Here is a 26,877-nt window from a genome sequence, read left to right on the forward strand (position 1 = left end):
TCCATAATCCACTTTTATCAGTTAACGATAATGTTGTTCTCTGTACCATAATTAGGAAATATTCATAATATTTCAACTTATGTACTTATTACTTTGATTGCTAAATTAAAATAAGTCTGTACTCTATTTTGATGTAAATATATTTTGAATGGAATTTTAAAATCTTTCAATTAGGAGTAGATATAAACTTTAATCACATATATATTCTTCGTCAAATTTAGATCTGATTTTTCATCAAATAGAGCTCCAAATTAAGCCGCAACGTTTGTAAATTAAATTTTTAATATTAAGTATCTTTATTAAACTTCAAATTATAAAAGTTTATTACTTATACTTAACATTCTTTCATCATAGAATCTCTTCTATTTTATAGAATATACTTAGAAGTTCAGTTGATACAAATTAAACTTCCTTTATTCAAATTGCTTGAAACTTACTTTGACAATTTGATAAGAGGAAAGAGATCTATCAAAAGTTTTATCTTTAAGAAAAATTCTTTCATATTTCTTGTCATATTTTAAACGTAATTACTTAGGTAAAAAAATGAAATTTATAAGATTACATAATTTCAAAATTTATAGGATTATCAATTTATAAAATTATAAGATCATAAAATCAAGCAAACTTCCAACAAATATACTGTACACGTGTCGCGATTACAACGTAAACGTCTACGCAAGATGAGGTCCATGCGATCCGTGTCGAGTTAGCTTTGAATCTTGAGTACGATTTTGTCACGACGAATTACGCATGCAATGCCGAACTTGATTTTCCTGTGAAACATTATGTCATGCGAATTGGTAACAGGATGAGGCCTCCACAGTCGCATGTGTGTGCTGTTGACAGACATGTCCTTTGTAATATGATGTGTACTTTACAAAGACATTCTCTCCGATAAAGGCTGTGCTTCCACGTGGCAAGATATCATCAGAATCTTGATAAAATCCCAAAAGTCACTAATAATACTGAATATAAAGAAATAAAGAGAAAGAATTATTAGAGAGATTTTTATATCTGCTCCGTTCCATCAAAAGTGACATAACTTAATATTATGTTTCTATTTAAAACGATATATTCGTTTCTCTTAACAGCAATAAAATATGAAAGTTACATATTCATAATTTTAAATAAATTCAACTTTACTTATCACATGTTAACAATGAATTCTTTTACTGACGAAGACATATTGTTTTATTGGACACATGATGGAATTATTAGGTATAATTCGAAACATGAAATATAAATAGATAAAAAAACAAATAATCTGGCGTCTTCTAAAACAACGCGATTAATTTATTTATAAATGTCAATTCTTATTTTTTTCTTTATCAAGTCAAGAAATCTCTTATCGTCTGTAATAATTTTCGCTTAATTATTAGAAGAAAAATTGTTTCAAAGAATAAAAAAAAATATATTATATATATATATATATATATATGTGTATACATAATCGAAGAATATACAGAAACATATACGATTTATTTGAGATGAATTGGTTTTAAAATGAATATTGTTTTTTTTTCTTTTTGAATATATTTTGTTTTTTTTTATATTAATAACTATTCTTTACAAATCTTTAAAGGAGTTCCACCAAAAACCTGCAAAAAATATTATATTAATTAAAATTTTTATTTTTTAGAAATATTGTTATAATAAACTATTTAACGCGCTTGCTTCGTTTATAATATTTATGTTTATTTATCGATTTTAGAAAATTTTGAGTAAATTCATATCCATAACGTTCTCAAATACAATAAATCGGAAAACAACAATTAATAATATATAATATTAGGTGTTGGAATTAATTCGTAGCGTTTTACAAGTGATGGGAAGTACTTTCATTAATGTATTTTTTAATGCTCATGTGAAATAAATAACATTCTTTCATTAAAAAACGCTACGAATTAATTCCAACACCTAATATATTAATAATGATAATTTTTAAGTTAAGATTTGAGTGTAAAAATACTCCAACAATCATTTACATAAAAAAATAAAGTACTACTCCCAAATTAAGAATTAAAAAAACGAGAATTAAGCTAAAAAATCTCATTAAAATATTTAAATAAATATTACAATTATAAAGATGCGAAAGGAAAGTAAAACTGTTAATAGTGCTATAAATAGAAATGCGATATGTGATGAACTCAATCGTTAAAAATATCTTTAATTGATCCACTTAATCTTTAGTTTTTACATTTTTTTCAGAAAATTGTAACTACATAGAAAAAAGATTATTTTTAAATCAATTATAATATACTCATATATAAGCAACAATATTGTAATCTTGTTTCAAAGGAAAAAAAAATTTTAATGATTTTATCGAATTTATGTTGATGCAAATATTACTTTGTCCTCAATTCAAGACTTGCTCAATCAAAAGTTTTACATCAATACAAATTTAATCAAATCAAACGAAACAAATTACAATATTTTTGCTTATTATATATGAATTATATTATATTATGATCGTTTAAGAATAGTCTTTTTTTCTGTATATAACTTTAATATTCTCAAATGTCAATAAATCAAATAGTAATCAATAATATACAATAGTTATTGCAATAGTGATTTTAATTAGGGAATAAAAATATCTCAGATGATCATTTACGTAAAAAAAAATGGGAAGATAACTAGTCTTGTTACAGTTAAAGCTTCTGCAATAAACGGAAGAGAAAAAATAAATCTTCGTCGAGATATTTCATAAAACGCGATTAATCATTTCATCCTACACATTTGACGTAAGATTACTCTGCGTATCCGATTACGTGCGAACGCTTTCGTGGAAATTTACGACAAATCAGTCGGAGCATCAAAGCGCTCGGTGCAGCAAGAGCTTTTCATCAACGAAATGTAAACCCGTTGACGCATTCTACGCACGTTCGAGCGGACATTTATGGCGACATACAGTGCAATGCGGGGTGAGAAACACCACGACCATTCTGCGTTCTGCTGCAGTGTGTTTTATCACTCGATGATTAGGTGTGGCGACGGCGACGACAGTGGCCACGGCGGCGACGAGCAAAGTTTGTATAATGTATGATAAAGCCGATCGTGTTGGGCGCGACTCCTGCCTTGTCCTATTCATTCAACACGTTATCAGCGCGTCGCCCTTTCGACGAATCGATCCTTTCGATAAATGCTACACTGAATTTCGCTCTTTTTCTCTTTCACCTTTCTCGCCCTCTTTTTCATGTTTTTTTTTTCATTTTTACAATAGGCAATTTTGTGCGCATCGAAATTGTACACGCAAGTAAATTCGTTAAAATTTATTAAAAAAGAGCAAACAGAAACGACACTGACACGAAAACAATTTATTTGCGGACATTGAAATAAATACGAAACGTTATTTGTAAACGTTAGGGAATATGTTGGATGGACTGATCAAATTTTATCTCGCCGTTTTCTGGTTGATAGCTTTTGTTCTACAACAAACAAGACAAATTAGTCACCTTTCTTCCCTATTTCGTCTAACAATGTTTAATTATTAAAAATTATGTAAATATTATTATCAATATTCAATTCGATATTCAACATTTAAATTTAATATTCAATTTAACAGTTCAACATCTATAATAATTCAATATTATTTAATCACGTAAACTGAAACGATATGATTTTGTATTGCGACAGCGTTGTTTATTCGTTACTTTTCATGGGCGTGGGGTTAACTTTTGGCAAGCAAAATAAACTTATTTATGTGGAAAATAAACTTATTACTAACACGGATTTTCATGTTGATGATACAACAACGCAATGAAGTTTAGACGTTTTCGCATCGAATGTCGTAGCAGCGACGGTTTCGCCACAACTTTTTACTGCGCTTTTGCTCTGCGCGTAGCATCATTAATTCGTTTTTCTAAATATAAAATTGTATTACTTGATATAGAATTATGTTGTACTACTTAATTTCATTACCCCCATCGCCTTTTTCTCCGTTTCTCCATGCGAAGCGCAATTTCGCAGTTACTCATGAAGACACGTCACTTTCCCCTCGAATATGTATTTGAAAAAAATAATATTGTAAAAGCAAGTTACAACATACGTTAAGAAAAAAATTGTTTGCGAAGGAGGGCATTGATAAAACGATTTGAATATTTTATGCCGCAAATGTGTAATTCAAGAAGACCACATCGGCGATATCTGACACTCTATCCCTTCTGTTCAGGTCTGAAGCACTTTCGACATTGTATGTGAGATCAATTAACGTTGCCATTATCGCGATAGATATATTTATTTAGACATTAGCAGCGGAGGCGTTTAAGTGGACTGATGATGTTCACGATCGCAATCCTATACGTATAAAATATTCTCGGTTATTCGCATAATGTTCCGTCGCTCAATTGTTTTTATGTCTATTAATTTCACCCTTGCATTCGAATAATCGCTGTGTATTCTAAGTTTGAAATGCTTGTAAAATATTTTGATTTGTGTATAAAAGAGTACTATGTCTCTACAGCGAGATGCTTAATATGTTATTTCAAGCTTCTCATATTTCCTGTGTGAATATCTAGACAGCGGATTTAAATGACATAATAAAATGTTTTTTTAATCTTTTCATTATGTTATTTATATTCTTTTTGGAAGCCTTTTTGAAAATTTACCTCTTTTAATGAGAAACACTCTAATTAATGAGAATAACTCTAAAGATTGATTCTGTGTTATGAAATCCCAAACAATCGGAATGCATCTCTGAAAAAATCTCAATAAAAATAAAATACTTTATAGCACGTGACGACGGCAGTCAAATATGAATTTAAATTCACGCCTCTTCGTGTCTCATTTAAATTGCATAGGATTACAGTAAGTTAGGCGGATGAATTTTTAAATTATAAGTCAAAGTTGAAGTACCACCTGCCGCGAATACGACGCTGCCGCGACGAGAATGAAGAAAGTTGCTCCGGGCACTCAGGTGCACTTCAAACAGTTAAGGTCGTTGAATACTGTCAGGAAGCCGAGCAATATTTACATATCCGCGTTATATCCGCCCGTAACAAGCGTAAGAACAACCCTCGTTGCTTATGCAAAACGTTATAATTTTTTAAAGAAATGCTTCGCAAGGAAATGAATGCGAAAATGAATTCCGCTAGAATTGTACCCGACGATTGTCTGCATTTTGCTTCTAACATGTTCTAACGACCTCTAAATACACTTTAACATTTTTCAAAGAATCCACCGTACTTTGCCAGAGAATAGAGTGCTTTCTAATTACTTAACATATCTTAATACAAACCTACATAGAAATTATACAAAGTGTAGCACAACTCAATTAGAACAGAACGTATATATACGCTGTGCATGGTTTTGAATAAAGTTGAATTAAATGTAACTTTTTCCGTTTGTATTAAATAAAAAAGCAAAAATGTCGGCTACCTAACGTTCTTAAACTTCATTTAAGTCACCGCGATTAGTAAAATGTAATTAATTGTTACTAAACAAATACAAGCTTATACAGCCAATTAGTAATCCTCGGGCTGAGTACGAATGTGTAGTGTTGTATCGACGATTACATGTTGCGGTGTATCTAGAAATTTTACAATTGAAAAACACCCGTGTATTATGAAATTTCTCTTGTTTCGTTATTTTTAAGAATCCCTAATATCCTGACATCTTATGAATTCTTGTGATTCACTTTTCTTTGTACGCTTATTTTTCGTACAAATATTTTAAGGCGATATTTTTAAATGCGCAAAAAACATTTTTAACAATTGAGCTTATCATATACCGAAACTTTATCACATCTCTATTTATGGAATTAAATAATAAATTTCACTTTGCTTAATTGTAATATTTTTTAGATATTTTAATGTATAAAACATTACTTATTTTTAAATTTAGCCTTAATACAGAAATAGCCTTATTTTTTCTTTACGTAAACAACTTGGAATATTTTAACATTCTAATTAAAATCTATTATTATAACAACTCATTATATATTATTGATTTTCGATTTATTAGTATTTGAGAAGTTACAGATATAAATTTTCTGAGAATTTTCTAAAAAAATAAGAAATAAATATTACAAAGAAAATAGCACGTTAAGTAACTTATGACAGTATTTCTAAAAAATAAAAATTAATTAATAAAGCGCTTTTTTATTACGAATGGAATTACATATTTAAAAATTTGTAAAGAATAGTTATTAAAAAAGAAAAAAATATATCCAAAAAAGAACATAATTTTAAAATTCACAATTTTTCTCGTTGCTGAAGTATAAAAATATTTTAATGACTATTCTCAAGTTTATTTCTTATTTTTTTCTTATCTCAATTCTTATTTTTTGACATCAGAACTCGACGGATTGTGAGATACAAAATCTTATAGAATCACGCTAGTAAAAAAATCTGATTAAAAGAGTCATCTAATTAAGCTTATGTATGTGTAGACATACATAAACATTGGCGTATTATATCTGAATAAATGATAATAGTGGCGATTAGCGTACTACGATTGATTCATTGGACCATTAATAATGTCCTACCCGCAGAAATCATTGCCGGTAGCATTATTTGCTTCTCCACTCAATGCGTTATTAATTAAGCTACCATTATATGATAATAAACGCGACAGTGGTTTCAAAAGGTGAGATTTAATTTAATTAACCAAATAGTTTAAAAGTAAAATATGCATCGTTAAATATGCTGCTACTTCAAGCTATATCTTCTTTTTTTTTTGCTCTCATTTTCGTATTCACATAAAATTCCAACAAATTACATATTTATTTTTTCATGCCCAATGCAAAATTAATTCCACGACTGCTTAAATGATAATGACGAAATGAATGATTATTTATGTGTTTAAGTGTTTATTTTTATCAAAATTGATGTGATTACTACTGAAAAACTGTTTATGTGTTATTATTTATATAATTAATAGAATTAATAGAACGAAACGTTGGCACATCAAGAATGGACCAAGACATGGAGAAAACCCGAAGCACAGATTAGTTATATAGAAAGCACCCATGGAAGCATCAAGAAGATTGTCAATTAATAGAATTCTTTATTACCATCGATTACGTATATACGATAACATTTTTTTTTCTAACGAGCAGTTTCAACCGTGAACTTTACACGAAGCACAACTTCTCGATGACTTTCAACGAGTTAAGGGATATAAAATATAATATTTCCGAACATTACATATAACGAAATTATTTGTTACTTTTAAGCGCAAAGAATTCACGAACGTATATGTATGTGTGATTGAACCTTTTTCAATCTTTTTGTCATATCATTTAAAGAGCTAATCGCTGCCGCTATATAATATTTTAAAATATATATTTTAAAATATTTTATATTTTAATATATTTTATATCTTTGTACAAATATTTAAATACATAATTATATTTGATGTGTTCTGTTTGATTGCGCTTTACATTATTCGATATCTGTGTTTTAAGAAGATTAATAATAATTACTAAAACAAAATATTATAGAAATGCAATTTTTGAACGTATTGCCTATTTTTAGTAAATCGAAACTAATCGAGTTATTATTTATTTTTTATCAGATCAGTCGATCCGGCTAAATGTGGGCAAAACGTAAATGCAGAAAACAACGCATCTTAACAATGAATTTAATAGTTATAAAATTTACCAAGCCTGAATTATTAAACATATATTTTAAAATTAATAATAAGTTGCTTTGTCCTTAAAGTTTTGTCTATAATAGTTATACAGGTGTCATATAAGAATGTCGTATAAAGTAATGTTTCTCGACATGAAATATCGAAATCGCGAGAACTCTTGTCGTACGAAGTCGAGCTAATTTTAACTTTCTACGATTGCGACAATTAATTTACTAATATTAACCTATGACTAGAAACAATATTTTTATGACATTCTCATACGACATATGATTCAGCCTTCCAAAAAATACATCAAGTGAGAGAGAAATCCAGATAGCACAGAGAATTCAAAAAGAATAAAAAAAGAATTTAGTTGTGTCAATGCTGAGTTTATTTTCAGATGCGAAAAGAATTCTTTTCAAAATTTTTTAGAAAAAGAATTTTTTTTACATCTGAATATGAATTCAGAATTAATGACATACGACTGAATACTTTTAAATTCTCTATGCTATCTAGGAAGTCAAAATGATTTTATTTTGACATCAAAATAAAAGTCAAAATAATGATTCTTGATTATAAAATTTGATTGTTTGATTTTATATTAACTTTTGTGTATTTCTTGGGCTGTGCGACTACAAACGAAGCGTAATAATTACATTGTTGAAATGTAGTATCGCAGTACCACGCTTGAGTATAACAATTATTTTGATTAATTCTACATTTTATATTACTAACATTATCTTGATCTTCTGGAAAAAGTATTTCCAAAGAACAACCGTACGTATTTCAAACCTTGACACGATGAATAAATCAGTCGGACCATTAATTGCCCTCGTTAATTTTTATGTGAGCTGCATAACGCTGTGATAATACATTAATTTTGAATAACGGCAATCCATAGATTCGACATTTCTCAACGTTAACGAGAACCCGTCACTTCAGGAATGATGGTACCAAATTCGAGAGTTAAATTGCATTTATAGGAAATTCTCGTCGATTTTGCGTACTTAAGAACATAAAAGTCATAATGATATTATTAAGACATCATGATTTTAGTTTCTTATAAATTTATATTTTTTGCTATAAATTATTTATAATTTAATTTGTTTTTAATTAGTTAATATAGTTTTTAAGATGCTCAAATCATTAAACAGCTTTTTAAAATGCTTACTTATAGAAATAATATCTATTAAATTGCTTGTCAACATAATTTGTGATATTATTACTTTAGCTTCGGTTTAGAATTGTGTTTTAAGACTGACAAATAATTGGCGCACAATTGAACTAAAAATTATATAAATTTACAAGAATTATTATTAGGCACATGAAGAATCACTGACTGCAAATGTAGGGCATTTTTCATTTATATGTCTTTAATCTTATCGGTCAATTTCCATTTAATATATATGATCTTATTTGTTACTTATAAGTTTACTACATTATGATTTTGTATTTTATTTGAATATTTTGCTACAATGGCGAACTACGTCAGATTCGGTCACTACTATTACGAGCCAGGCGACAGTTCAAGTTGTCTGCGTATGTTATAAATTCGCATACGCTCGTTGTTTTAATTTTTGACGCACCTCGCCGTTGCGTCATTCTACGCTGGACTTCATGCATGATGTAATTCGATATTTATTAAATATGGAATTATCTCCGTGGGGAATAAAACGGCAATGCGTCGTGTTGAAAACGTGACGTCGCGTGTGTGTTTGGTCGACATGCGTTTCGTCCTGACGTTCTGCGGCGAGAACTACTGACACAGAAACTCTATTTTAGCCAGTTTGCTATCATAGCGCTTTAAATAATATGCCTGAAAAACAATTCTCTTGTTGAGCGATTTATATCTTCGAACATTTATGGAAATTTATTTCCCTCTCTACATTTGTCTCTCCGAAAAAATATATAAATTTAAATTTTAACACATTCGCTACACATTGTATCATGTATATGCATAATGCAAGAGTAAGCATTCTTTTAACGCAATTTTATCTATATATTCGCTCTATATCCTTTTCTCTCGTCCAAATTAACTAATAACGCTAATCGCTAATCCTTTTCTCCTGCACACACTGTTAAAGGTAGCAGTAACTTAATTTTATCATGAATGCTCAAATATAAGTGAGAATAATGTGAATAATTAACGTGTATTGTAGTTAATCGTTTTTAGTAAATCGCTACAAGTTAATAAGTATGAAAAGTTAAGTCCCATGTCCAACGGGGATAACGAGATTGTTTGTACATGCGATGTATCTTCGTTCACGAAGGAGTTAAAGTAAACTATAGAAAGGGAAAGCGTCGGGTCGATTTTAAAGTATTTCCACTGCGCGCTGATTTATCGAGAGAGTTTTACTGTAATCTGAAGTATCGATTTTTCTTCTTTTATTTCGATTTCCGGATTAAAAGAAGTGATACGTTCTTCAATATTCCCTTGTAATTTCCTTTTATTCAACAGCGACACGTATTTCAATCACCGATTTAAAGTGTCTCTTCGATATAAACGCTTTTTCAAATGTCACTCGTTGTGATATCTACCGCAATTTTCCTGGCGATTAATTAAAGAGAATTGATAGTCTCTCGCCGTGTTCTATAACGTAAAAACAAGAAAATATTCGATAGTGTTGGATGTTGATAAAAAAATAGCACTCTTGACCTTGCGATCACATACAATTATAATGTAATAAATTGAGGTAACATTAAGATATGCTTGTGTTGTAATTATTTTTTCGCATCAGAAGATCGTGTCTCCTGTCAGTGTTTCCAAATGAATAAGAAAGAGAAAAACGAGTGTATGTCAGACGACATTACTCAAAGGAACTGAAACAATGGACTCATTATTAAAATTTCAAAAGGATTATTCCTCCGGTCACAGAAAGAAAAAGAAAAAAAAACAATTAATGAGTTTCTTAGAAGATGCTTGATTTATCGCTACAGGGCAAACTGGATGCTTGTTACTATACTTATCACGAGCACAAGCTATTTCATACAAGAAACAGCGAATAGTTTAATTCGATGAGACGACGCGAGAAGCAAGAAAATCTTAAGAGATTTGTTCCAAAAGTTATTAACGCTCGTGCCTGCCTGAGGTTTTTTAATGCTCGTCGATTTAACTATTACCATGACGAAAGTAATTTAATTATCTTATGCAACTACTACTTTGCTCATTAACGTGACCAAAAAAGCAAGTACGAGTCACCGTCGTATGACCGCAAGAATTTTTTATCAGCTCTTAATATTATTTCAACAATTTCTATTATTCGAAAAATTGAGGAAATCATCAAAAGATTGTTTGCAAATATTATATATGTGTGGGTGTATGGGTATGTGTGCATGCGCGCATAGATATTTCATTTATAGCATAAATTTATTTGGATAAATATGGAAAATGAATTAAAAAAAATAGGCTTATAAAAAAAAATGAATAGTTTCAATAGGATTTAATAGGATTCGAATTTTTCACTTGATATATTTTTATTTATATTTTATATACAGATAAAATGTTTATTTACCGACTTACATTCATCTCGCAAAAATAAATATAAGCTCATAATAAACAAACATCCGGGCAATCTTATAATAAAAATAATGATTAAAGCAAAGATGACACAAATAAGGTCTATTTAAGTATTAATCTATTTAGTGCCAGATTCATGTATTAAAAAAAGATTCAATTTGATATTTTATTATGTGAAATGAAATAAAAAACTTAATATCTATTTTTAAATGTAAATAATAATATATAGAAATGAAGAGCTTCAAAGTTGTGAGAAGATTTAAAAAGAGAAAGAAAATTCAAAGGAAGATTCAAAGTATATATCTAAAAGGTTAAATGCTTTACATTAACAGAGTTTTGCATTTTATAATTATTTTATTACGCGATGCATTTTTAATAACATTACATAAAATTTATTATATGTGTGTGTGTATATATATATATATATATATAAATTGTGAAATATATATTTATATAATAGTTATATTTATATAACGCCCACACTGCAGTGCAGCCAATTACAAGTATTATTTATATTGTCGCCGCGTCACACAATGCCTCTCATTAAGTTATTATTATTATAATATTTAATAATTAGCTATTTGATCTTTTCATGTTATTAATTACATGATTTTAAGATTATATAAGCTTATCAATTTCCATCAAGAGGACGTTTTTTATAAGATTTAAATTATAATAGAAAAAAAGCAATCAATAGTATTTTTTCATAATAAAAATCTTGATAATATGAATTATATTAATTAAATCTTAAAATGAATATTACAGTTTACACTCAAAAAGTATTTTAAACCGTGCAAAATGTTTCTGGAGATAAAATGTTAAAGATTTTTGGATCTTAAAAAACGAAGTTGCGCGAACCAAATTTATCGAATACGATTAATTTTCCAATAATGTTTAATGCATTAAAAATGGCTTTTTTGTGATATTCGAAACTTTTTGTAAAAAAGTTTAACATTATATTGAAATTCTAATCAGAAATTATAAATGTATTTTTCATATTCTGTAAAATATTTTTTATTTTAAATTCTGTAAAATACTTTTTATTTTAATATTTCTTACTTTTTAGTTAAGTTATCAGTTAATAAAACTCTATATTTAAATCCTTTAATGCAAGTTAAATTTTACTTGGTTTGTCATCATTTTTGTTAAAAAAAAAATAGATGAAAAATGCTTTCATGAATGTAATTAGGTATTCTGCGCGCATTTAGAAGTAGAATGTCAATTTTTATTTCTTTTTTGCTTGAAAAAAATTTTTGCTTGGGAAGATTTGTATTTAGTGAAATTCATCTTTAATACCTATAGTATACCTTGAGATTCACTAATTGTAAAATTATATCGTCGATTACTGCTTATCTGCTTTCTGCAGATTCAGAACATCTTCAAAGAACTGGATAATTAAAATGGTAAATCTTATTTCAAAGACAAAATGAGAAATATAGGCAGCATGCAATTTGATAACCAGGTAATAGCTATCAAATTCACGTGCATTTTCTCATTGTTATGCCAGAGTAACTTTGGCAAGGAGAAGGAAATTTCTCGTTGAATCTTAGATCGTTTTCATTGCAGATAATCCCACAAGCAGAGTGTATTATAAAGTTATTTAATAGAAACACAAGGCTTTCGTAAAATTTAATTTGATCTAATATGGAAACACACAAACTGTAAACTTTAAAATTTAAGAAACAGTCGAATTATTTAAAAAATTAAAATAAAACTTTATTTTAATGAAAAGTCGCTGAATAATTATTTATAATAAATGTTTATGATTTTGCAAATAGGATTGAGAGCAAAATTTGATAAAAATAAATTTTTCTGTAAGCTTTATAAAAGATTTCGTTTTTAATAATCTTTTATAGATCAACAATAGATGAATAGAAAAATGATATTTAAATATTTTTGTCATAATGTATTTCTTAAATAGATAACGTATTCCATTTCAATCGATGTGAAAAACTGTGAATAAACCAATAATTAAAATGATAGAAAATGTGAGATTTGTGAAATAATTATTTTTTGTATTGTTGAAATGGCGAAGCTAGAGATTTTCATTTCTCGGTGATTTGACAAGTAAATTTTCCGCTTGAATAAACAACTGAAAACGCAGTAAAATTTTTGAATGTAGATTTTTAATTTAGATGTTCGTATCGTAAAAACGAGTGAAATGCACACGAAAGAAAGAACAAAAGATCAATTGTGAATTGTGCAGAAATATATAACAATTTTTGCTTAGTTCTGTGCTGTACGCATTCAATTTCACACGTGATTAGCAAACAACTAAAAATCGAACATTAAAAAAAAGAAAAGTATAAGAAAAAATGGGGAAAAAAGGAAATGTGTTTTGTATGTATGCAAATATACGTTAAGATAACAAATACTTTTAATTTTGAGCAGAACTAATTTGAATATTGGATTAATTTTTTTTTTTATAAAAATATACAGTTTTTAACAAAAATACATTTGAAAATTTTCTGAAATTAAATTTCTTAAAAGATGAGAAAATATAGCAATGTTTATTTTGTTTATTAATTTCAAGTTTGATTGTACTTTTCTGCTACTTTAATTAAAAAGTTGACATTTAAATTTAAAATAATTTAAAGATATTTAACTAAAAGATAAGAAGAATTTTTACATAATATAGTTCTTCTCGAAATTTTCTCTAAGGGCAAGAGGGTATAAAATATACAAATGGATTCACAATCCATTTGTATATTTTAAGATCGTGTTAAGTATTGTTTTAAGATGTTAATGCAGCCCTCTGATTGATTTATAATTTCATAAGACTATAAGACTTAAGACATTCTCAATAAGATATAAATAAGAATCTTTCTCTTTTTTTTTCTTTCAACTATAAATATCGGCCTAAGAAAAAGTTTAACAAAGCTCTCTAAAAATATTAAGAGGCATTTCCTAAAATATTAGTAATTCGGGGACAGTAAGTTACAATGTTATAGTATGTAACAAAATTACAATTTTTATGACAAAATTTTTAAAGATGATAACAATCTATATTGCTTTATCAGTGAAAATAGATCAATCCGAGATCCAAAAATCTAAAAGCTCACGTATGCAAAATTATTCGCGGAAATCTCTGCTTCGTTTCGAAGTCAGTTTGCTACAGAACTCTGACATCAAAGACGCAAGAACCTTTTCATTCCATAGACAGAACATTGATGTGCTTCGCACTAATATAAGTAAGATTCGTACGACGTATAATTAAAAAAGGAAAAAAAAAGAAAAAAAGAAAGCACATCACGTTAAGATAAAAATCACCCTTTTCATTATGATCTGTAGCAGCAACCACAATACAGAGAATTCTTAATGAAAATGGTCCTCTCTTGTAAGGATCACAGACATAATAAAATAAACGGTTGCTAACTTGTGTTCAGCTCCGCATGTGGCAAAATTTTTCAAAATGTTTTCAAATGTTTGACTTTACAACAATACCGCGATGTCGCGCGAAAAACTGCCACGGCACGATTTAATGGAGATTCATGAAAACATTGCCTCTTGTTAGTTTAGTTTCAACAAATTGAAAAAGTAGTCTTGGGTCCACCCGCATGTGTCCTAAACATTCAGTCTGAACATAAAGTACAATTAGATACAAAGATATAAAGAACAATAAAAACAGGTTTGGAAAAAGAGTTAAATTTAACTTGTCAGTAATTGGAAACTGAATTAGAATTATCATGAAACATGAAAGAGATTTCTTTAATCTTTTATTGCTCTTAGAAACGATTATTTTTAGATGAAATTAAATATAAAAAGACATTATGATTCTAAATATATAATTATGCTCGCTATAAATATCGTGTAAAGAAGTATTAACGTAGAATATTTTTTCCCTGGAAATCAGCGGAAACCAACTGTAAAACATTTCATATAAATTAATTACGAAAAATACAAAGTTATTTTCACGAGAGTGACAGTTTTTTAAAAGAATGGCATATGCATCACATTTAAAAAAAATTTAACATTTTGTCACACTTCACGATCGAGTAAACGAAACGTAGCCTTTAAAAAATCGATAGGCCTCTCTCTGATCACAAATTTCTAAATCTTTTTTCACTGCCTCCATTTTTCAATCTTTTCATGTACATGAATGTCTTCCCACACATATATTTTAAATATCGACATCAATAGACCGAATGAAGTTACATACCTGTCAAATATTATTGAGATCGAATACATCATCACATCGTTTATCGGAGATAAACCTGTATTGGAGAACAATTTCTTAATGAAAACGTTTGTGCAAAAGAAAATTCGCAAAAAACCACCAGAGTGAGTAAGTTCTTCTACCTCCTCGTCATATTTCGTCGCGAGAGAGTAGCAAAGTTGGAGGGATGAACGGGGCATGGCAAGAAGAGGACGCTTGCGCCCCGTGACCGCGTGGCCGCTTTCCAACGGCCACCTGTGCGCCCACTCTGTCTCTTTCTCTTTCTCTCGCTCTCTTCCCATCTCTCTTTCATCCCCCCATCGAAAGCACGGCTTTCCCATATATATGAAGGGTCCCTCGGTATCGCCACACTTCGCATCATTACCGCCGTAACGTGCAAGCCATTCAATCCCTGCTCGACTCACATCACCTGTGACTAACGCTCAAGAATTCAAACTCGGTGAGTTCAATGATTTATTTCGTATGTACGTCCTTTTGTATTGTTCCTTATTTTAACTTTTATTTCTTTTTCTTTTCTGGTAGTTATCTTTACGTTTAACAAGTCCGCATCATGGAAAATGTGTTTTTTTGCAATTTGTTTCGAAAATATTATAAAATCTTATTATAATTAATATTAAACTTCCGTTGTTTGACTTATTTTTAAATTCGTTGGTCGTGAGTTTAATTAACATACGTACTGTGTGCATTTTAATTATGAAAAAAAGAGATCAGGAAACATTATATTTTAAGTATTCTCTAATTCTGTGAAATAGAATTACTCATCAAAATGTTTCACAATGTGAAAAGATTTTGTTATTTATATAATTACGATAATAATGATCACAGACATGTTATTAAAACTTCTATATAATTAATGACTATAAGAAAAAAAATTATATTATTGTTATGAATATATCAAAAATATTATAATAATTCAGTAAATACTTTTATGCTATTTTCTAATTGATTTTTATAATTCCATTGCATAAATGACAGATTATCATTTCTTATATTATTTGTGATTTTAATTATCTCAAAATTTTATTTTAACTAATTTTTTTTATTTCTTGAAACTGTTGAATTATAATTATTTAAACAAATTATAATTTGCGCCAAATTTCGGAATAAAATTCTTTTTATAATATATATTTTTGTATATTAAATATTTTCATACATTGCGTGTGTATTTATATAAATCTTTTGTTACATTTTTAATATATATTTTGGTATATTTTAAATAAATGTTGTTTTGATTTTTTAAATACATTTTTTAATTATACGGCACATAAAATTACACACAGAATTCTATTCTTCTAGAGAGAATCATAAATTATAGAAAATAGACTTAAAAGTGTAATTTACTTTGATCATATAGCTTTTTAAATTTAGTAAATCATTCAAAAACGATAAACCAATAAATAATAAACCAAATTCTATTTTAAAATATCTAATGCAGTACATTCATTTATAGTACATTTTATATGTTTTTTTAAAGTGATGGGCATAACCGATGATTTGTTTTTAAAAAACAATTATATTAAATAAACGCAATTGTAAATCGATTGTGCTTTCCAACTATAGTGTAAGTCGAAATGCAGGTCAATCTTGTCCATCAATTCTGTCGACTCTCAAAACAAAAAAAAACAAATTAATCATTTAAATAATCGATTATTAATCGATTATGTCCATGATTTAAAATGTTTAATACTATTTATTTCTTATTACTTATTTATTCATTTTGTTTTAATGATATTTATTATAAACAGTATATAATGAATTTTATTTTAGAAAGAATAGTGTTAATTATTACATTTATAGTGTTAAAATTAGATTTTTTTATTAATTAAAATGTCAATAATGCAACCAATTACGAATAATTAAATGCAAACTGCTAGTTTTCCTCAGATTAATTAATCTTTATTCTCGAGTTATGTTTCTTGCAAAAAATATACCATGTATAAAAAAATATGATTTTACATAGTTATCAATTAGTATATGTGTGTGTGCGTGTGCGTGCGTGCGTGCGTTTCACATCACTTTCATCTTCATTGAAAAAAATTGAATAATCATGACGCGTGATGTAGCAATAAACTTTTGGGAAAAATAATACATCGTTTTACGTACTGAATCATTTTTCTACGTGATTAGATAACGATACGTATAATTCAAAATTAATGAGTAAAACAATTTAAATTTTCTAATGTGATTTAGTTTTGTATATTTTAAACAATTAGTAAAACAATTTTGTATATATATATATATATATATATATATATATATATATATATAAATACATCAATATGATAGAGAATTGATGATCAAAGTTAGATGTTTTGAATAATACAATATATATTCTTTATTAAATCAATTTATTTCAGATATGTGTATTTGTGTATATATTTCAAATATACTATATATATGAAACCAATACAAGTTGATTTGTAAAATTATAATTATCAAATTGAAAATATCCATTTATAATATAAATTATATAAACATTGATTTTTTCTTAAAGCACATGAATAATCTGCAGATTAATTTTTATCAATGACACCCTAAGAAGATACAAAGTTTAAAATCCTATGTCTTTTGTAAAGAATATTTATAAAAAGATAGTAAAACTTTAAACATTTAATAATAATTAGATTTTTAGATACTTTGATTTTTTCTTATTGTTTTGTAAAACTAATTATAAAAATTTAAATGTGTAACTATACTGCGTATATGTATATATATATTTTGTTTAAAAAAACCATTGATTGATATATATATATATATATATATATATATCAATCAATGGTTTTTTAAACAAAAAGCGCTTTTGTATTTCTCATAAAAATTGAGTACGCTGCCCTTACGATTATGATGTACGTAAATCCATTGAAACTATCCGGCGGCGTGGTCATTACTATTTTCTTTATCACGATATAATGGGTGATAAATTACTAACGTAGGTCAAAGATATAAAACAGAGGACAAAGAAAGACTGACATTTCGTAACTGGATTATATCGGCTTACAGCCGATATATTTGTGAATTTTAGAATAATTTCATTTAAAACCTGTAATTATTTTCAGCATATTGTACGTCATGTATTACATATCATTACATTTAATATGACATAAATTGTTATTTTTTTATGTTTGAAGTTTCACATTAAGCGTATGTCGTCGCAATAACGATAATTATTTATTTAATATGGCTTATTTGCATTTTAAATAAAAAGATTGGGTCGCATTTTTCGGACATTGCACACAAAAATAAATTTAAGTAAAAATAATTTATATAGAGCTATCGAATTAAATATATATGTAAAATTATATATATATTTAGGTATTTTCTACACCTACTACAATTTATAGTAAATATAAATCTTAAAAAATTGTAAAAAATTAAATGTATTATAATTTTCAAAGTGCAAAGTTTTTAAATTTTATCCGCATTAATACTTTGACCATTATAATATATTATGGTTTCCTATACATCTTATTTTTATTATATATTGTATATTATTTTATATGTTTTATATTTATATGTATTAAAACAGATCTCTCTTTCATATTTACTCGAAATGTTAATTTCGATATACGCTTTACTTTCCGCGTTGCATGATTATGCAGATTATAAATTGTATTGCAAGAGATTTAACTTAGCGGACAACTCGTTCTGCACTTGAACATATACGATTTATATAATGCATTCATAAGTAACAAATTACAAATTTTTAAATCTGCTTTTCTAAAAACTTTCTGCAGCGCGCGTTCACATTTTGTTAAACTTCTCAACCGGAAATATGTGGGTACAATACATCCATGCGTTAAAATACCGGTGGTATTGTACGACCAAAATTCATTTAATTTGAACATTAACATTACATACATGCGTATACGTGATGTAATCAAAGTCATCTGGGGTAGATAACTGAGCAGCTTGAAAATTTCATGGGACAATAAGTAATTGTGAGAAAACAAAATCGGGATACGCACAAAGTATCTTATCGCGCAAATGGAAATTTCTCGAGATAGCTGAAAAGCAGCTTTTAAAACATAATTCCACTACATACAGAAGTGATATCCAAAATCGATATTCGATTACAATGTGTTTCTTCTTGCGCAACGACCTATGTTTTTCGCATACTTCTCATTTATTAAGATGTTTCACTAATGACTAATTAATGCAAAAAATAATTACGATCGGATATTGTTACTGGAGACTGAACGTCGATGAAGCTATGATAATCGATATCTCTTTTCTTATATGTAGAACCTCTCTTACTTAATTATTGGCTCACTGATTATATAACAAATTCAATTATTTTTTCTTGAACGCTGGCAGGTAAATATGATATAAGTGCTGCGAAGAGAATCCACGAGCAAAAATAATTGGTGAGCAAAAATACGATTTTACCGTCTTCTCATCGGTACGCGTAAATTATTTATGTTCTTTAAAAGCCTATACAGCACGTACCGAGTAAAAAGATGGGCAATTATTGTCCTGGAAAGCTCAACAAGTAAATTGCCGTTAATCAAGGTTGAGAAGTGCGGGATATTCCTGAAATATATTCCTCTACATTATTTTTATCTGCTTACGTCGCGAAGCTTTAGAATTTTTAGATGATTTAGTCTTTTTTCAAGAGAAACAGAATGTTTTATTCTCATTAACAGTAATAATAGAAGTTCTTGATATTTAAATAAAAATATATATCATCAAAGGATTTATTTTAAAATAAAATATTTAACATATACATACTTCCTTGCAAAGTATTTAATAACGAAGATATTCCAAAGAAATATTACTTTTTAATTTGAAATTATTATTTAAACTATTCATTATTCTGTACACAAATTTTTTTTAAATTATATTTTAATTTATACTTTTAATGAAATCTTTATTGTAGTTTTAATTAGCTATTCAACGAAAATTCAATAAAATTCAATAAAATTCAATAAAAACTGAAAAAAAAATCTGATTCTAGAGATGATAAAGAACTTGTTTTTGAATTTGTCGTAATTAACATGCAGAGTGTTTACAGAGACGCTTTGAGACAAAACAAGCCCATGCAAAATACGTTGTGCTGTCTAAGAAACTGATGGCAAGAACGAGACACGCTTTCATGCTTATAATAAACTTTGAACTATCTATGTTAGTTTGCATTAGATTTTAGGAATATTTATAACTTTACTTTTATATATAATTTGACGTCTATATTTTTATGTATTTGTATATATATTCTAATTTTTTAAAATGTATTTCATATCGTGCAATAAAGATATATATTCAATTTTATTCTGAATTCTGACGAGAATTATACATCGTCTAAAATAGGCTTCATAAAGCAATTACGCATCGGCGTGTATTGCATTCGTGTACGTTTAACATTGAGCACGCGAAAACGATTAAACGGATTTACCTCGGTCAATGCGGTATGAGTAATCAACGGATTATACGCTATAATTCACGCCTGTAGAAACGACAAATAGAATTGGATTCGACAACTTGGGTTCCGTCGTACGTTAGAAATTGTCGTGACATAAACCGCAATAAATAATAACATAAATCGGATCTCTCCATCTCCAGTCATTAAAACAGAATTTCAAATTTATTTGTTTAATAGAAGTATTCGATATGAAAGATATTATATTTTATATATAATATATATTATAATGAATTAAATATTTTTTAGAAGACGTTTTTAGATTTGCTATATTTCCATTTGTGTGTTTTTAAATATTTATATTTTTTGTTTAAAATATAATTCTCTAACTGTATTTTTCAAATTTATATTCCTAAATATAATTCCTATTTTATTATTTAATAAATAATCCAAGACACAATTAAAATATATAAATAATATTTTATTTGTCTAAAGAGAAAAAGATAATTATATAAGATACAGACTACAAAAGTTACAGCACAATCTATATTTATGAAAATTTCATAATATGAAGAATAAACTACAAATGCAGTTTGCATTTATTACGTTTTCAGTTTATTATTATAGAAAAAGAATTTATTTTTCTCAGATATTTATTTTTTCTTTCAGTTTAATATTTTTGAAATTAATTCATTTAAATGAATATATATAATAATTCAACAATCTTAATATTCAGACCATAATCGCGCTATTTAAAATAATGTATTTAATATTTTTGTTCCTTAGGTAAGATAATAGAGAAATCAAACTCTTGGCAATCTGCAATAAGTTTTTCAAGTGTTCTAATCAAAGATTTGTGTTTAAGCAAGCACTTAATTTCTACGAGAATATAAATTGTTTCCATTTTTTTAATTGTTTATAGTCTTCATGATACCCAAATGTTTATCGATGTTTAACTCAAAAATTTGAATTATATTGGTATTTCTTTTAATTGATATACATGTTATTTGTTTATTTACGAAATTTATTTATAATTTTTATTTATAATTAGCCTTCAGCAATTTGCAACTTTATTGAATATTTCTGTGAAAATAAGAGATATATTATATCTCATATTATAATTTCATATTTTATAAATAAAAGACAGAATTATAGCAAAAATATAAGAATTAGCAAAAATATAAGATATACTGAAAACTTCTGAGCAATAGTATATATAACATATATATGATATATAAAAATATATATAAAGTTACATTACAATATTTTTGTTATCTTTTTGCAATTCTCCTTTCTTTCTGCTTGCAGAAAGAAAAAAATATTATATCAGTGCATGATTTATTTACAATGTATATAATCTTTATTTTTCTGTTAAGAACATCATGCGTATTTTCTTCTTTAGATGAATCGTAACATTACTTGTAAATTAAAATTCAAAAATTAAACTTCTATCGACAAGGGAATGAAAGTTATATTAGTGTGTTAATGGAATTTTCATTCTCGGTAAATAAAACGAAATATGTTTACATGCGTTTCTGCTGTGCGACAAAATCAAATTAAAAATGAAAATGGAAGAAGCAATAACGTCGTACTTTTCCACGGCAAAGAAACGTTGAAATGGATCGTTCGGTTTTGAAATAGGCGTGGTTTATTATTCAAACACAGTTACCTATAATGGATCTATGTTTGAATTTTACGGTCGCAGATTACAGTGTCATATACGGACTTCTTGCTTTGCGGTTATGCGTGCTTTAATGGAGGTTGTCTCTAAATTAATACACCGTTCGGAACAGAGATCGCGATGCTTGCGCGGATACCCTCATCGTGAGTGGGGTGATAGATTGTGGTAATACACGAGTTTGCGTGGAAATGATAATTCGGTATGGAAATGTCACGTTCATGCGACACTTGCGAAGCGTGTGATCCAATTTAATATTTTACGCCAAAAATTAACGTTTACATATGCACTTAATTCCACAACGTTGTTCACGTGCACGTGAATATGGTCGTTTCACGATGCGGAGGCGATCCTCTCTTCTAAGTAGAATTTATAATTCAATGAATTATTCAGAAAGCGCAGTGTCGATGCTGATAGTTTACTTTTTTCTCTTGCTTCTTGTCTTGTCACTTGAGCCGTTGCATGACATAAATAATAACGTAGCTAACTAGATATCGACATAGAAATATAGCTCGTTAATATTATAACCTCGATGATATCGATAGCATTGACCCTTTGAGAATCGAGAGCGTAAAGAGGTGCACCTTGACTCACAGTCTCGAATGAGCTAAAAAATTTGGTTGATAAAATTTCATTAAGCTAACGATGAAAGATTTTTATCAAACTCCCTTTTGATCACAAAATTACATAGTGCTATAATATCAGCTATGAAATTTGATAAATTTTTCCAATATAAATAAAGTAATTTTCTCAAACTGTTTCAGCGTGATATTAAATAATTTATTCAAGCGAGATTAATATATTTTTTAATAAAAAATGAAAAATCATTATACATATATATGTCTACAAATTTCTTTGTTGTTAAATATTTAATTTTTTGAAAGTAAAGTTTAATTAATGGATTACTCCCACATTTACTAACACATTTACTGTTAGCTTCTATTATTATCTTCCTGTCAATATTTGATACTTAAATATAAGAATAGCGACAGCATTTTAATTAAAAAAATGTAATTATTAAAAGTACAAAAAATTTAAAAAAAGTTATAATTAATGATTATGCGAATCATATGTTTTTACAATTTTAGATTTTCCGAAAATAATAGACTTAAAAATAATAATAAGCATTTATAGGCTATATCAAAAATAAATATCGTAATGTTGTTCCATTATATATTTTAATAAGAAACACAAATTCATTAAGCAACTCGAAATGCACATTTCATTTGGATAACTCTTTACAACGGACACGAGAAAATGATTTAACGAAATATTTTGCATAATAAAATTATTATGACATCGCTCGAAAAGCTACGTTTCTATTATAAATAATGTCTCTTGAGTAAGCTATGTTATTTAACCGCAAAACCCATACTTGGCTTGATTGTTATCATAGTGGTTTTGAATTTATCTTCCCTCACACATTTTCGTCAAATGTTCGCATGTTCAAACGACACATGGGGGAATTATATCAGCGACAAACGTAGTATATATTCTAGCATAGTCGAGGCTTCTGCAAAGTGCAAGTCTTAGTGAAACAAAACTACCATTGCAACGTGTTGTGTCATGCTACAACGTTTGAATTATAAAATACTAGTGTGACGATCTTTTTCATCTTTGCAATGTAAAAAAAAAGAAAGAAGGAAACCTATTCTTTACCAAATCGATTAGATAACGCTTGGCACATATGCGCGTTCTCGGCCACACACGTCCGAAGCAAAATACGTTTACGTCCGCAAAATCGACCAGAGGCATCAAATCACATGTAGAATCGTTTATTTGATTGCAGAGAAAAGAGGAGAGCATTATGTATGCCAAATATTGCGCAGCTTTTATTCTTGTCGTCGTGATAGTCGGTCTCGTGGACGCTACCGAAAATTACATGGATTACGGAGGTAAGTTATCATATTATTCCACAAATTATTTATTGTTTACTTGAAAAGATGTTAACACATGCAGAATAATCGTGTGCTTTTATTAGTTTTCTTAAAATAAAGTTATTTATTTTTTTATATGATTGAAGTAAATTTAATTTTTGAACGGAATTTCTCGCATGAAATGCAGGAGATCCGGGTTCAAATCCCGAAATAATATTTTTCATAAAAAATTATTTATAGTTTTTATGATAATAATATTAAATTACTTATCAATTTGATTTGTGACATTACTACTCCAGTTTCAATTTAAGATCTGTGTTCGAAGACCTATGTTTGAGACAGGTAATCAGCGAATAATTTACTTAAATTGGAAATTGTATAAATTCAAAAAAATATATTATTAGACATGCACAAAGAATCGCCTTGATTGAATATGGCTTTTTTCATTCCTGTGTTTAATTTCTGGAAAATTGTTGAAATTGATACGGGATTTATATTGCATTGAATTGTGTAACTCTTGTAGCGAATTCGATTGAACGTACTAGTGCGGACCGATGCATATTAAAACCTTTGTACACTGATTTAATCTGAATGCAAAAGTAAAATGTAAACATTTTGAATTATAAAATACATATTTTACCTAAAAGCGCAATAAAGTATATTGAATATTTCACCGTTTACTTGGTTTTTATGTTTATAATAAACATTTATATAAAACTTCCACGAGTACTTTCTACACGCAGAAAAATACATCGTATTGCTAAGAAAAATGATTACTTAATTTATTTTCTTCCTTTTAAGTGATGATTATCTTTTGACAAAGAATGTTTTTTTATAATAATTTTTAAATATACTTATTACAAAATTTTTGGAAAAGCTCATTATTATGTACTCAAAACAGGAATTAATTTTTTTTTAAAGAATATTATAAAATTGATTGGAAAAACACACACTCTCTCTCTCTTCTTCTTCTTCTTCTTCTTAATAAATAAATCGAATTTTTTTTAATTTAATAAACTGTATTAAAATATTTATTATAGGATACTAGGATATATATTTACTAGAATATATATTTACTAGGATTTAGAATATGTTTTAAATAAATTTCTATAACTTCTTAAGAAGTATCGCGCGCATGTCGGTTTTGTGCAACTGGAGAGTGTATTGTTACTAATCATACTAAATTATAATATATTTATAATGAAATATAGCATGGGGTATTAGATATACCCACATATGATCTATATTGATTTTTCACCTGGTTCGCAAAAGATTAATGCTTGTGATAAACTTGATAGATTTGCAGATATACTGAACTTTTGAAATACTTAAACCAAGTAATTATTACTAGCATAGAATATTTAGTATTTTCGTATTTTTCTGTGTGTATACAGAAGCTACGTCCCCCCCCCCCCCCATAGTTGAGTTATCTCCATTTCCAAATCCATTATTAGAACGTCAATGTTTTGCGAATATCACAATCCACTTCATTAGAATGAGAAACAGTCCGATACTGAAATGCATATCTCTATGTCAATTTGTACGACGGCTTTATATGCATCAGTTCGCAGTGAGTGCATCTGATCAATTTCGCTATTAAACTTGTACCATTTCTGAAATAAGCTTCTTATTCTATACTCTCTTATACTCTCTCTCTCTCTATATATATATTCTTATATTTCTTTAAACAACAATAATAAGCTTCTATTTCTTCAAAGCTTATCATTATGATATTTCTCGTTCTTTCGACGTTAAATTTGTGTTTTACCTAGCTATCCTCTCGCGCCATAAGTCTCATTAAAGTTTCACTCTTACTTGACATGATAACACGTTTTTGTATTCCATTACCGGTAATACCGCATATCAACGAGGCCGTTGCCAGCATGTCTCCTATTATAATAATTAATGATCGCAAAGGATGGCTATTATTAAACGTTCGCTTCTAAACTGTAGCAAAAAATGTAAGTCTAATTAAACTTTCTATCGTATTTCTTGCATTTGTTAATATAATGGTTTTATCTTATTATGTTATACGTGTTGTGTGATTGCAATTATTTTCACGCGTATCTATAGATTAATTTTTTTAGCGTAATTCAAAAATAATGTTTAATAGTTTTATATTATAAAATATATGATTTTTTGTTTTTTTACATATTTTTAATAACAGGTTATTTCTCTGTTCGTATATGTAGTAAATTTTTTTAGGTAAAATGTTAAAATATATAAATATTAATTAGTTTTAGAGTTATTTAAGATTAAAAAAGCGTTCATTTCTTGTAAAATTTTAGACAGACTTTAAACAAGAATTAATTTCTTTTCAATAAAAAAATAATAGAATAATAGAATAGAATAAAATAAATAATTTCACGACTTTTGCTTCAAATATGTTACAGAAAGTTTATTATTTTTATCACAAATTAAAAGCATCATGTTCTTAAAACGTACAGATATTTACCATCCAATACTATTAATAATTGAATTAAGCAATTTAGTTAGAGAAAATTTAAATGATAAGCCTAAAAAAATAAACGAGTCCTATTCTGGGAAAAAATAAAGTTTAAATATTCTGATAATGTTTAAGAAAAAAGAAATACAACACCGTTATTAATGAGAACTAAAATTATTTTTAAACATGGAATCGGTGTACTCACGGATATTCCCTCGTATGAGCTAATGAAGATAATATTACAGTGCAATGAATAATTA

The 26,877-nt window shown here is 27.8% G+C and overlaps 2 protein-coding genes across 2 annotated transcripts in view; one reads left to right on the forward strand and one right to left on the reverse strand.

Moving 5' to 3' along the window:
* Nucleotides 1-15,583, reverse strand: LOC147910174 (uncharacterized). The gene is made up of 2 exons (XM_087404881.1): nt 15,246-15,583; nt 1-965 (listed from the first exon to the last, which is right to left on the reverse strand). The coding sequence occupies exons 1-2, from the start codon at nt 15,581-15,583 to the stop codon at nt 875-877; spliced, it is 429 nt and encodes a 142-aa protein (XP_087261007.1). The 3' UTR covers nt 1-874.
* The window catches only part of LOC105151792 (hypothetical protein), a 26,151-nt gene continuing 14,821 nt past the window's right edge, over nt 15,548-26,877 (forward strand). Inside the window, exons 1-2 of the mRNA XM_011065701.2 lie at nt 15,548-15,702; nt 24,084-24,189. Of these exons, the coding sequence (XP_011064003.1) occupies nt 24,102-24,189 (88 nt within the window). The 5' untranslated portion in view covers nt 15,548-15,702; nt 24,084-24,101. The remainder of the gene's footprint in view (nt 15,703-24,083; nt 24,190-26,877) is intronic.

This window comes from Acromyrmex echinatior, chromosome 3, assembly GCF_024713525.1.
Source record: "Acromyrmex echinatior isolate Ae372 chromosome 3, ASM2471352v2, whole genome shotgun sequence".
NCBI classification, from domain to species: domain Eukaryota; kingdom Metazoa; phylum Arthropoda; class Insecta; order Hymenoptera; family Formicidae; genus Acromyrmex; species Acromyrmex echinatior.

Bases quoted from the DNA above. Each gene is read 5' to 3' on its own strand.
- LOC147910174 (XM_087404881.1), bottom strand. From the start codon at position 15,583: ATGGGAAAGCCGTGCTTTCGATGGGGGGATGAAAGAGAGATGGGAAGA. The intron at 966-15,245 runs GTATGTAACTTC...CTTTATATTCAG, and splicing joins ATCTCAATAATATTTGACAG to TATTATTAGTGACTTTTGGG.